Here is a 14,126-nt window from a genome sequence, read left to right as displayed (position 1 = left end):
CACGCCGTCATGGCTGAGAAAAGGAGATAAATTACGTCTGGTCGCTCGTTTATCTTCCCTCTTTGTCCTCATTTCAGCCCCTTTGTGTCCAAACCTACAACAGCCTCCAGGTTTTATTTGTCGCTTTGCTCAACAAAGTTTGACTCCATGAAAAGGATTGAAGAACAATTGAAGCTGAAGAAATGAAGGTAAAACCCATTTATTGTCATCAAGTTTCTAATGATTTACTCATTGTTTCTACATGTCGGAGCTTAATAAAGCTCTTTGTGAAAACAATGGAAACCTCACATTTATTTTATTCTTTATTTTTAATGTTTTACAGCATTTTTACATAAGAATTGTATAAAATAGCAAATCCAGGTTGAGCTGTAAAGACATTTTAACGTAAATCATCCATAAATCAGATTATTGTTTCTGTGGAACTAACTCCAAATTATTCAGCTATTAACACATTTTTTCTTAAATTGAAAATATAAATAAAGAAAACGCAGCTTTTGGAAGTGCAGCGTTATTTCGTTATTTCACGGCTGTTGGTTGGAGTTTGCAAACAAACTCAAACATCAACACTTCACTATTGGCCACAAACTTTCTAAGAAGTTTGAAGGAGACATTTATCTGTTCAGAGCTACAAAAACCAAACAACATGCATTTAAGAAACGATGCAAATAAAACAAAACTAGTCAAGAAAACAGATAAAAGTGATTTAGTCAGATATTTTCTTAGTTTTTTTGTCTAGTTTCTAATGCAAATGTACAACTTAAATAAGACAAACTAACTTACAAGTAACTTTAAGATGATTAATATGGAAAATGTCTTGTTATAAGTTAGTCAGGGTAACTACAGCTGTACTTTTTCATCAATATTAAGGAATTATTGATTTAAAACATTCTCTACATTTTGCTAAAAAGTTGCTTGAAAGTCAGTTTGGTCTTATTTGAAGTTTTCTGAAACTTTGGGTTTAGAAACTGGACCGAAGTGTCTTTGCAGTGCAGCAGGTCGAGTTAAATCCTGCAGTGAGAGGATCAGCTGCGGCTCCTTTCACCTTTTCACAGCCGCTCAGTCGGGGTCACATCAACACAACCATTCAGCATTTCACATCTCATCTCTCCTCACTCATTCAGCTCCAGTCAGAGGGGCGGAGCCTCACCGCATGAGTCCCATAATCTTCCCTAATCCCTCGAAATCCCCTCCTGCCATTCGGAGGAAGACGGAAGAAAAGCTTTGGTAACAAAAATGAGAAGTGAATCACAAGTAGCTTTTAGCTAATCGGACGGTTTAACCCATCATGGACATGAAACCGCAGTTTAAAACACAAAGCTTGGTTTGTTCTCCTCTCTGAATCAGAGAAAAACGCATCAGCTGGAAATGAGTCTGAATTTCCTTCAAACCCAGATCCAGACATGAAAGCAGGTTTCAGGCGCTGGATCAGCTGAAGGTTCAACATTTACTTGTTTTAGATCATTTAAGCCTCACAGGGTTTGTCTGAAATAACACAACCAAATGTATTTATTTTTTCTCAGCAATTACAAACTGTTTCAACAACCTTGATATCAAAATGAGGCAAACATTTGAGAGGCTCCTTCAGACGTGTTAGCATCACAGCTGTTTTCTAGTTTTGATTTGTTTTGTTGTCGTTTATAACAGATTTTTAGTTTCCTCTGCTGAATCCTGACCAGCCATCATGTTGCTGCTGAAACAGTTTCCTCTGCTGAATCCTGACCAGCCATCATGTTGCTGCTGCTGAAACAGTTTCCTCTGCTGAATCCTGACCAGCCATCATGTTGTTGCTGAAACAGTTTCCTCTGCTGAATCCTGACCAGCCATCATGTTGCTGCTGAAACAGTTTCCTCTGCTGAATCCTGACCAGCCATCATGTTGCTGAAACAGTTTCCTCTGCTGAATCCTGACCAGCCATCATGTTGTTGCTGCTGAAACAGTTTCCTCTCCTCAGCTGACGGGACCAACATGTGGTGAGGTTTTCTGCTGCTGGAGCTCAAATGCTTCAAAGTTGCTTTTCTAGAACCAGAACAAAATGTCGGCTGGGTATTTTTTCTGTTTTTGTAAATCTTAGGATGACTGTATGTAATAATAACAGCTAAAATCAGCAGTTTATGATCAGCTTTAACCCTTTCCTGCTTATCCTGATGCTCCATTTCAGCTGTTGAGTTCCTGCGATGTGATTGGCTGATTTGTGCTTGACGATAAAAACGTGTGATGTGAGTTTATTTACAAAAAAAATGGATTAATGGAAACTTTTACATCAGACTGTTTAGTAGATTTTACCTTTGAGGTTACCAGAACCGATACTTTCTGTAAACTGAGCTCTGTGATGTCATCATTGAATCATTCTTTCTTTTAATGAATCTTCATTTAATCAGTTCACAGGATCAGCTGACCAGCAGGTCCAGTTTGTTCCAGTCGCTGTATTCCAGGACACGGCGTGAAGCCGGGGTCAGAGGTCACTGTGAGGTGTGAACGGCCCCGTTAGAATGCATGGTCCAGGATGTTGCAGGTGTGAACAGGAAGTGGACCTGCAGCGGCTCCTGGCTGACCCGGTTCCCACAGAGCTGCTGACGACTCGGCGTCAACAACATTTGCTGCTCTGACTTGCGGCTCAGAAACGTTTGGTTGGCATCAGGCTGCAGGCCGAGGCGTTTCTGTTACAACCACAGCAGAGACGTCAGAGCCGGGTTCATGGAAGGTCAACCTACGGGAGCCCAGAGGAGCCAAACAGAACCAGAACCAGCTGGAACACGATCAACTAAACTCTTTATTACGGTAGCATTCCTGTTCTGCTTTTACAGATCAAGTCAATTATTTCTCCTGTTTTCATCTTTCAGTTTTTATGATTGTTGATTCCAGAAATGCTTTGGAGACACATTGAGGTGGATTTTAAAGACCTGGAGGATGTGGAGCAGGAGCCGAACATTAGGACAGATTAAAACCTGCTGCATTCAGGCCCCGCCCACACAGACACCATGAAGCCGTTTGGTAGCTTAAACTGGAAATCCACAGCCGCCATTTTAACCAGAAATTATTTTTAAAAATGTTTGAAAAGTAGAAAAAGTTCAAAACTCCAGTTTTATGTTTCAGTGTCGACATGCGAGACGCGTTTTTAAAACGACATCGCTGCTCCATCTCTGTCTGCGTCATTCTGTGGCAGAGTTACAGCGCCGCCTACTGGCCTGGCAGACCTGCAGCAGCATTTTCTGTGGTGCTGCTTCCTGTTTTTAATTTTCTCTTTATCGTTTACAAAAGTTTACCTTGTTCACCTGCGTGTGGGCGGAGCCTCAGAGCGGGTCTAAAGTTCATGGTTGATAAAGTCTCAGTGGTTTCTCCTGGTCTGATGTGAAACCATGGATGGATGGATGGATGGATGGATGGATGGATGGATGGATGGATGGATGGATGGATGGATGGATGGATGGATAAACCAATCGGGAGGTTGTGGGTTAACTGATTTAACTGGATTAATTTGGTTAACTGGTTTATTTGGGTTAACTGGTCTCCAGTACCTCATCTCCTCCCTCTCCCTGTGACACACATGGGACGCGCTCCTCTCCCGCACGCCCCCGCAGTAAAAGCGGGCTTCCCGCGGGGAGCCGCTCAGACTCGGAGCCAGACGGACCCGCATCCTGCCGCCGCCATGCTGGACAGCCTCACCTTCCTCCTGGAGCGCCTCTTCCTCCTCGCCCACATCAAGCTGTCCAGCCTGCTGCCCCCGCAGCTGGCCCGCAGCTGCGAGCGGGAGGACCCGCTCCCGCAGCCCCCCGCAGCAGCAGCAGCAGCGGCAGCCCCGCACAGGTTCCAGCGCGGGGACCTACTGGAGGTCCCCCGAACCCTCTTCACGCACTTCGGGATCTACCTGGGCGACAACCGGGTGGCGCACCTGATCCCGGACATCCTGCCGGTGCTGAGCTCCGACAGCCGGCGGATCCAGCAGATGGTGACCAACAGCCGGCTGCTGCTCGGCGTGCTGACCAAGCGCGCCAGCATCCGGGTGGACTCGGTGGAGGACTTCGCGTACGGAGCCGGGATCCTGCTGAACGCCATGGACCGGGCGGTGCCGCACAGCCCGCTGCCCGGGGAGGACGTGGCCCGGCGGGCCGAGCGGCTGGTCGGCGCGGTGTCCTACAGCCTGCTGTGGAACAACTGCGAGCACTTCGTCACCTGCTGCCGCTACGGGGCCGCGCAGAGCCTGCAGACCGACCAGGTGAGCTGCCCTTTGACCCCACACGCCCACACGCATTCACCAATTCATTTACCAAAATACCATCTGCATGGAAAAACTGCAAAGTGATCATTTTAAATACACTAATTCTACCTAATTTTATTAATTAGTATGGAAAACCATGGCTGCCAAAAACCACTATTTGTCTAACATAGAAATAACTGATAAATAGCCATTTTTAAAATAAACATATTATTGTCTAAAATGCACTGCCATAGCAGATGAAGCTAAAGCTAAACCATGTGAGGAGTTTTGGCTAAAACATGCTGACACAGATGTTTTTTTCTTAAATGCAACATGTAGATATTTTTTGTACAGTTTTGTATATTGTTTTTTTTAGTCTCCAGTTAATGATTAATTAATTACTAAATTAGTTGAAAGTTATTTCAATAATTGATTAATCCAGTTAATCATTTCAGCCATAAAACACACAAACGCTAAATTTTATGGATTTATTTGGGTTTCATGCTTTGATTAGAAGGCCACTCTGTCTTTGTATGACCTGAACATGATTGATTCTCTGCAGACACAAAAAGCCGTGTAATGACCAGATGAAATCTCTTTTACAAGCATCTTTGTGGCGCTTCATGTTGACAGAGGAGATCCAGCATCAAACGCTCCGATGCTGGAACCAAACCCAGCGTGGTCCAGTCCAGACCTCCACCCACTAAACCACCGTCGCGCCTAAAACATTTCCTCGTAATCTTTTATAGCCTCTTTAAAAGTGAAATCATGAATTCTACATAATTTGTTTATGCTGATATTTATTGTTAACGGCTTGCCATACCGACCTGTCGCTGAAAGTCTGCAGAAGTTTCCTGCACACAGGAATCCCTGTGTTTTATTGGACATAACGTCCTGCAGCAGGAGACCACATGTGTTCACGCATGTTTGGCTTTGCAGCCTCATAAAACACTGAAGGTTTTAGTGAAACAACTTTATCCCGACTCACTGCATGCAGCAGAGCAGACCCTAACAACGAGGACTCCTTTTTTTTTTTTACACTTCTCCATCCTCCAGACGTGTCACCTGCCGTTCATCAACGGTTCCCAACACTTTGTTGTGATCTGGGAATGATTCAGGCTTTACTCTTTCGGCTGGTGGTGAATCTCTGCTGGATTTAACTCTTTCATTTGTTCATTGTTTTGCACACAAAGCTGCAGCTTTGGGCTGAACGTCTCTGGACCCTGTTTGCTCTGGAGAAACTCACAGATGCTGGAAGAGGGAATCTGCTCACTGGAACCAAAACTAATTTGAGGCAGACATTCATACGGGGACATTTAATGCATTAGACTGTAAGCAAGGAAAAACTGATGAAGTGCAACATTTATATATTTACTTATATTAAAATACATGGTTTGTCCTTCACGATGTTCTTCTTTGAATGTGTGTCTCTCATTTTTAGCTCCAAAGTAATAAAATATCGGATCCTGCATTAAAAAACACAAAATCTTACCAAGTAAATCTGGTTTAGTTTCTACTACAAATATCTCAGTTCACTTGAAATAACAAGTAACTTTTCAGCAAAATATATGAGCTTGATTTAAGTCAATAGTTCCTTGATGTAGATGGAAAAACATCTAATTTCATGGACAGATAAATAATCTGTCAGTAACAAGACATTTTCCCATGTTATAAGTTCAATAATTTACAGGTGAAACTGCAACTTTTTCAATACTAAAGAATTATTGACTTAAAATAGCTTTTCCTGAACAGCTGCGTCTGATGTGATTAATTTCCTCCATCTGATCACCTCATACAATCTCTCCTGAAAAATCTCTGCCTGATAAATTGAACTACTTTAACTTTCATTTGTGAGTGGATCAGTGAAATGACGCAGAAATGCTGAGCCTTGGCCGCATGTGAAGGATAAGCCTCGCTGTGAACTGCTCCTCCGGAGAACCCAACTGTTCAGGATGGAAATAATGCCTCATGGAGGTTTAACAGCCAATCAGCACGTCCGTCCTCCTCCGTTGGAGCCGGGTTTACACGGAGCAGGAAAATCTGGGTCGCTCCTCGGAAAAGTCCTGAGAACAAGAGCCGCATTCAGACCTGAGCCGCCTGCCAGCAGCAGAGAGTCACTCAGTGATGATGGACGACAGCCGTACCGGCCCTTTAAACCAGCTCCTCGGGGCCCGGGACCACGCCTCTCTGCGGTCGACCCGGGACGTGTTTCACTGGGATGACAGCAGGAGACTTCTTCAGCTGGATTTGGGAAAAATTCACTCATCTCTGCTGCTGTAAAGCAAATTCATTTTTCACTTCCTGTTTGAGCCTTTTTTACTCAGCCTAATTCTGAGGTTAAATAGGAATTTTGAAGGTACTGAAAAGTTTTCAGCCCCCTAACCCATAAATAAATAACTAAACTTCTAAAAGATGTTTTAGTCGTTGCAGCTCATTCAGTTACTGTTTGGTGTTTTGAGGAATCTGGATGGTTTAATCATTATAGTGGACCCCCACTGTTCCACCGCTGCAAATAATTGAAATCTGTGAATTCTTAAATATTCAAAAATGCTTTAAATTGCCTATTTTAATAGTTCAAACATCAAATTTACCTTAATGAGCATTAATACACACAGTGGGAAACATCTTAGCTTCACCACAGAAGCTAACATCTACAGACTTCCTTATCTCTGCTCTGCAGCCAATCAGAGTCAAGTAAACTAAATGGCGCTCCTGGATTGGCTGATTTACAAACAGTCAAGTAGCATCGTTTGTTGGCATTTCAGCTTCTCAAGCTGAACTATCTGTGGGATGTTTTGGATATGGTCTATGACAAATCTGTGAATAAGTGGATCAGAAAACACTGAATTGCATGAGTTTGGCATGAATGTTGCTCCGTTTTGATTAGTTTACTGCGGCTGCTTCTCTCTGAATATTGCTGTGTTGAATAATCGAGTATTTTAAAATCTGAACATAATGCAGAGCAGACTTCTTCAACTTAGCCAATCAAATAATAAGTTCAGTGAAAGAGAGATGGGATTATTTTAATTTTGAGTTTTGAAAATGATCCAAAAGTAATAAAATCATTCATATTTTCTTATTAACACTCTGCTGAACACAGGATTTGCCAATGACAGGACATGAAGATAAGTCTTAGAAAACACAGTTATGGCACAACGTTGTAGTGTACGTTTGCATGCCCCCCCCTGAGCGTGTGCCACCCTGGGTGGTGAGCCTTATCACCTCTAAATAAAACAGCACAACTGAATGTAGCACAATCTTCTGTAGCTGCTTAAAGCTGCTAGCATAGCATCAGGTTGCTTTATTTTAAGCCAACTTCCACACATACAGAGTTTAGTTTTATAAAAGTTTAATAACATTTTTATGAATAACATCCAGGTGAATAAAGGTGATAAATAATTACCTTTTTGCTGCTTTGTGCCTACAACACACACTGTTTTTCAGTTTCACACAATCAAACTCTACATTTCAGGTGTCAGAACGTTGGTGCATTATTTACACTTAGAAAACAAACCTGAGCTAAAACTCAACCTGATCAGACCTGTGTGAGCAGAGTGGCAGCATGCTGACCCCTGGTAGCTGAGGGTAATCCAACCTGATGTTTACTTAACGCTGGGGCCCTCTGAGGCCCCTTTAAGAGCTCCTGTTGGCCCTCGGCCCCCATTCCTTAAACCTTTACAGGCTTCAGGTCAGATGTTTGGGTTGGAAATTACAGGAAGTGAAACTTGAAGCAGGGAAAAGTCTGTCAGCAGCAGCAGCAGCAGGAGGGAAACCGCAGTCTGCCTTTTATTAAGGCTGTAATTAGCATTTCAAATGTCATTTACTTACAAGTATGGGAATAATTTGTAGCGCTTCTAAAACCTCTGTGGGGTTTTTGTGTTTCTGCTGTTTCTGCTTTGTTTCGTGTGTCTAGAATCAACTCTACGCAGAGTTTGAAATTAGTTCCCATGTCGTCACCTCACTATATTCAATATATTCAATTTTTTTTTTATGTGATTGACCAAATCTGATTAGTTCCAACCAGCTGAAGAAATGCATCCCCCATAGCATGACACTGCCACTACCATGTTTCACTGGGGGAGGAAATACGTGGAAGGCAGTTTGAAGCACAAAGATCTTTTTCAATACAAGAGGAAAAGCAGCGTGTTCCATATATCAAGTCCAAAAGCGTCAGAAGTGTAGTTTTTCCTTTAAAAGAGATCAATATTCTGCATTAATTTAAAAAAACAGGTTTCCGAACATTTATGAACTTTAGTTAAATGTGGATTAGAAAAGCCGGTTTTCAACCACAGTCAGTTCAGCACAGTTTGTTTCCTCTGCACGTTTTTTTTTTTTTTTTTTTTTTCGTAGATGAAGGTTTTTTCCTGTAAATATTTTTACAACCACAAACTTTCTGCTTTTTAGTGAGATTTTGTGTGACCGGGAGAATTTGTCCATTTTTGCAGGAAATATGACCTTTTATGGAGCAGAAAGCTGAAGGTGTGTCTGTCTTCATGAGCAAAGTAGACGATGGAACGTGGTTCCATAATCATCTAAATGAAAATGCAGCCCACACTTTTCAGATCTGTGTAAGCTGGTGGCCATGTGTTTAATGTTTCTCTGTGTCTTTCTGCAGTTCTGTGAGTGGCTGAAGTCTCTGATCCGGGACCAGCGCAGCGTGGTTCTGACCGGCCTGCTGGGCCTGCTGACCATGGCGTGTTTGGGCGTGTCCGCCGGCACCGCCCTGCCCTCCGCCCTCATCCCCTTCACCCTGTGGATGGCCAGCTAAGAGGCAGCAAACCCAGAGACTCTGTTCATCTGGCCTTTAACTAGACCGTTTTTTGTCGCCTCGTCTGATTGATCTGGCAGTAAAAACGCTTTCTACTAGTTTGGACACTTCTCACTTTGTTATAATGTTGTTTTCTGTTATTGTTTTTATTTTCTCTCCTGCTGAATAGAAACTTCATTTGATGAATATCAGCCAATCAGAAGGCAGAAAGGAACCAAAACATTTTAGTTCAGATTTTAAAGATTTTGGACTAAATCTTGAGTTAAATCCCACATTAACTCTGCTCTGTTTCTAATTTGTATCTTTGACGGGTGGATCTGTTTAAACATTTGGTTTCTCCCTCCACTCTGCTCTTGTTCCTGATAAAGTTTGGCTCCTTTTCTACGCAGCATGTCAGGAATCTGTTTGGCTTTTTGTTGTTTTTGTTTCAGCACTGTAACCTGGTGAAGATGTAAATATCTGTAAATATCCTTCTGGACCTGATTGTTTCCTAACAGTCACAAACTTTTTTTTTTACCGTTTTATAACTTGTTATATTGTGTTTTAATGTGTAAATAAAGCAAATAGAAGAAGAATTGATGTGTTTTTTTCTCATTTGTTACATTTATTATAATAAATTTACCCAACTTTGACTTTTATGCCATAAACCTTTAATTTATTTTCACTTATATATTAAAATATTAAAATTTCTTCAAAATGATCACTAAGATGATTAAAGGAAAGTCAGGAAAGACTTTTCTTTCCAAATTGTTGAACTGAAAATTGCTTGAAGTTCATTTCTTTATCTCCCCTGACCTCATTTTAGTTTAGCTGCTCTGCTCTTATCAGGGTTTGGTTGCTGTGATGTCATGAAAGATTATTTCCTCTGGCTGCTGAGAAAAGTGGAAACAGTTGTTGACCTGCCAGATTCAATCAAATGAAACTAAAAGCAGATTTTCTTTACTTCCCTGTGTGTGAAGAAATGAATGGAAACTATTTTAATCCGCTGTGTTTATTAATTCTGTTCTCTTATTTATGTTTATTGGTTCTGTAGGTCTTTGGTCGCTTGTTGACTTTACATGATGACATCAGTAAGGTTATTTTATAAGCAAAATAGATAAAAACAAACTTTATAAACAGTTAAAAACGGACAAAAACTCACCTGTTTATCATAATGAAGTAAGTTCTCACATTATTTATTTGGCCTGATTCTTTTCGTTGGGCTCCCTGGAGCCTGCCGCCCCCTGCTGGCTGACATGGAGGCTGCAGACAGTGTTGGGTCAGTGATGAAGACGTCCAGTTCTTCATCTGCAGAGCCTGAAACGCTGGCAGCCCAAAACAGCTTCCGATCTCCAGGAAAGACTTTCCATAATGTTTAGGAGTTTCTTTGTGGGAACCATTTTGACCATTGAGCATTTGTGAGGTCAGACACTCATGCTGGACCAGAAAACTTGTAGTTTCTAATTTCCTAACTGAAGTGTTTTGTTCTCCTCCTTCTGCGCCTGTTTTTGTTCATTATGTCTTTTATGTGTATTTTCTGACTTCATTCCTGCCATTTTTATGGTTCTCATCTTGGTTAACGTTGTTAATTGTTTAACATTTTTGCTTTATCTTATTTTTTTTTCCACCCTTACAAAAATTCTCATGAAATTCACACGTAAGGCTATTGTTCACCTGTTAGCATATTTTACATGTTTTATTGTTTTGCGTCTGTTTGCTTGTTTTGCTAGCGCTTCTGGTTGCCATGGAGACCTGGCTCACCTGGTTCCAGGTGTTACTGTGTCTTATTGATCTATCTGGAATAACTTTAAAACATTTGTTGCAGAGGTAACTTTACCCTGTGGTTATTCCACAGGGGGGAAAAAAAAGTTTTGGCACTTATTGCTTTTTTAAAAAAACTCTTTTTTTTGTTGGTGTTTTTTCCTTTTCAGTGGATGAATCTTGTACATTATTTAATTTTTGTCCAATTGTTTTCTGATTTTCTATGCCAGTAGTTTGAAAGGTGTCTGTGCATTGCTTTATGTGCTGTTTATGTCTCTAACGTTGGATCAGTTTCCGTCCTGTTTTTATCCTTGTGACCCCAGGAAACCAGAGCTGAGCCCTCTGTAGGTAAAGCAAACAGCGCCCCCTGTCTGCGGTGAATTCCCCTGGTTTCCGGTCACAATCAGACTCTAATCTCCTCTCTGCTCCTCCCACCGGCTGCATAAAACCTCCAGTTTCACTGCGACCCGCGTCTCCGGCACCATGTTTCCGCTGCGGCTCCTCGCTTTGATCTTCGTCTCCTCGGCAACAGTTGACCCTTCACCCGAAGAGAAGAAGAAGAAGAAGAAGAAGGAGGATGATGATGATGAGGAGGAGAAGAACAGGTATGACCTGATGTTCAGGAGGGGAGACCTGCTGGAAGTTCCCCGGACTCTCTTCACTCATTTTGGGATTTACCTGGGAGGAGGCAGGTGAGTCTGACGCTGCGCTCTGATTGGTCAGGAGGTAAAAATGGGGAATTTGAATATTCCTAGTTTTTGTCACGTTGCTTCTTTCTGATGTGTGACGTCATTCTGCTCTTCAGAAATATTTTCTTTATTCCTCATTTTAAATCTCCTTACATTTCTCTCTTTCTACCATTTTCTTTACTTTCTTGATTTGTCTTTTCTATAATTTACTTTGAACTTTTTTGTTCTGTTTCTTAACTTTCTTTTTTAAATTTTCCTGTCAATCCATTTTTATTCATTTTTAACATTTCTTTTTCATTCCCTTAATTTTTTTCTGCCTTTTTTGTCTGTTATTTTACTTATTTTTAATCTCCATTTTCCCTCCAGAGTGGCTCATTTCATCCCTGACATCTTGCCCGTCGTCTCCACTAACCAGCTTCGGATCAAACAGATGGTCACCAACACCAGACTCATACTGGGAGTACTGGCTAAGGTGACATGGACTCTTCTCCGCCTTGTCCTTCAGTATTTTCTGAAGGATCAGAACAGAGATTTTTAAAATAGTATCATCATTCACAGCATCAAACCTTTCCTTTGTTTAAAGTTCATCTTGCAGTTTTCCTTTTGACCTGTGGGTGGAAGTGTTGCTCTGTAGTTTCATCCATTCATCCATCCATTTTCTTCTGCTTATCCGGGGTCTGTTTCATAAACACATCGGCCTGTTTTATTGTGTTCGGACCCCATTAGGCCCTTAAATATGATTTAATGTGCTCTCCTCGTTATGTGAGACTCTAGGGGTTTGTCAAAATCAACTGGTTTTGCATAGATTGAGCTGGTGGACCTGACCAGACCAGAACAGATGACATCAGTTGCGTCAGCTGCCAACTCCTATAGCTACGTCTTGTAATGTCTTTAAGTTAAAGGAGGACTTGAGCCTAACTTGTTCTTGTGTGCAGTGTGGCAGCGTGAGGGTGGACTCAGTGGAAGACTTCGCCTACGGAGCCGATATAATCATCAACCCCATGGACAAGGTGATCCTGGTTCAGCTGCCTGATTCAGTATTTAAAGCTCTGAAGTCAGTCATACAGTAGAAAACAGTGGGTTTATGTAAGTTATCCATGAATTCAGCTGACTGACTGGACATGAACCAAAGGTACTTAAAGGTACGGGGAGTTCTGGGTTCTGGGTCTGCTCCGGAGTCTGGTCCACGTTGGGTTGGATTATTCCTGGAATGAATCTGGACGTTTCTTGATGGTATTGATCCAGGTTTACGTGTGTTCTCCCCTCAGATGTGCAGCTGTGCAGCGCTGCAGGGGGAGGACGTGGCCCGGCGGGCCGAGAAGCTGCTGGGAGACGTGGCCTACAGCCTGCTGTGGTACAACTGCGAACACTTCGTCATGTACTGCCGATACGGCACCGTCATGAGCTTCCAGACCTTCCAGGTGACGCCACACAGGAAACCCCCAGGGTACAGTCCAAATTCAGCCATTCTCCGACTGGGAATTACAAACCCAGCGACTCGGTTTTGTTTTAACCTTCAGCTGCAACCTTTGCTCCCTGTGGCAGATTAACACCAATCACCGATCAGACCAGCCTCTTTCTCTGGTTGGGTTAAGCTTTGCATTGCAGCAACCGTTCGTCTGTGAAAGCTTCATTGTTTCAGCAGATTTTCTGTGTGATCAGGAGGTTGAGAGTTGAGAAGGAATTAAGAAGGAGCCAACCAGGCTGCATGGAGCTGGAGAACAGGGGCTGTAGGCAGGCTGCAGAGAAGGAAAATCACATCAGGATTACACAAACATTCATTTAGTGGAAGTCAGGAGCATAACGTTCAGAGCTGCTGCAACCACAGAGGATACTCTTCACGACCCACACCATAGGAACGACTGCTGACGTCAAGAAGACAGACTCTTGGTTTTCTTTGAGTGTTGCTGGAGAACTCAGAATCGCTCTGAGGGAGTTTTATTAGCTGGGTTTCTATCCGACTGTCATGTCGTGAAAAAAAGGGGGCAAATGCCAATCAGACGTGTTTCTATCAGCTGGTTTGGAGAAAATCTAAATAAACAACGCGTCAGATCCAGCACGGTGCAATGTCGCCATCTAGTGGCCGTTTCTATGTAGGGTGGATTTATGTGATACAATTTAGCATTTAAATATAGACTTGAACTCTTTATTATTATTATTCATCCCTCCAGGAATAACATTCTATTTCACTTTAAACTTGTACTTTAGTTCAATGAATTAAAGAAGTTTAACTGGCAACAGAACCAAACAGAAGAAAAGATGGAATGAAGAAAAACAGTCAGGTCATAGAAAACAGCAGAGGAAAGTAAAATGGTGGCTCTGACGGTTGTCTGGTTTGTCCCCATCAGTTCTGCAAGACGATGAGGAAGCTGCTGCTGAGTAGAGGCGTCGCCAAGGTTACGGCAGCGCTGGTTGCTTGTCTGCTGGTCTACCTGCGGGTTATGGACACCTGGTCAGTCCTGCTGGCGGTTCTGCTGCCTTTCCTCCTCTGGATGGCCTCCTGATTGGACACACTGACCTGGAACCTGGCCCGGATCCTCAGAGATGATTTACTTTGACCAGCAATCCAATCTGAAGCTTAAATTAGTCCTGATTGTTTTCATCACTGAATCTTTCATTGTTTTTGATTTATAATGGATGCCAAGCATATCCTGTTAAATAAAAGTTTATTTATTTAAATTTGTTCAGTGTTTAGACGTCTTAACGGATGGGTTTTGCCAGAACATTCTCATAA

General features: G+C 42.3%; 2 protein-coding genes across 2 annotated transcripts; both read left to right on the top strand.

Annotated features, from left to right (window-relative positions):
- The first annotated feature begins 569 nt into the window (after nt 1-569).
- LOC103480983 (lecithin retinol acyltransferase-like) lies at nt 570-9,538 on the top strand. The gene is made up of 2 exons (XM_008436203.3): nt 570-4,213; nt 8,811-9,538. Exons 1-2 carry the CDS (start codon nt 3,545-3,547, stop codon nt 8,961-8,963), a joined length of 822 nt encoding a protein of 273 aa, XP_008434425.1. The 5' UTR covers nt 570-3,544; the 3' UTR covers nt 8,964-9,538.
- A 1,324-nt stretch (nt 9,539-10,862) lies between these two features.
- LOC103480984 (lecithin retinol acyltransferase-like) lies at nt 10,863-14,075 on the top strand. Its single transcript, XM_081599744.1, has 5 exons — nt 10,863-11,395; nt 11,759-11,864; nt 12,328-12,402; nt 12,661-12,813; nt 13,741-14,075. The coding sequence occupies exons 1-5, from the start codon at nt 11,187-11,189 to the stop codon at nt 13,894-13,896; spliced, it is 699 nt and encodes a 232-aa protein (XP_081455870.1). The 5' UTR covers nt 10,863-11,186; the 3' UTR covers nt 13,897-14,075.
- The last annotated feature ends 51 nt before the right edge of the window (nt 14,076-14,126 follow it).

The sequence above is a fragment of the Poecilia reticulata genome, chromosome 18 (assembly GCF_904066995.2).
Source record: "Poecilia reticulata chromosome 18, P_reticulata-male-v2, whole genome shotgun sequence".
Taxonomy (NCBI): Eukaryota; Metazoa; Chordata; class Actinopteri; order Cyprinodontiformes; family Poeciliidae; genus Poecilia; species Poecilia reticulata.
The sequence above is the reverse complement of the archived record's forward strand: the minus strand, read 5'-3'. Positions and strand labels throughout refer to the sequence as shown.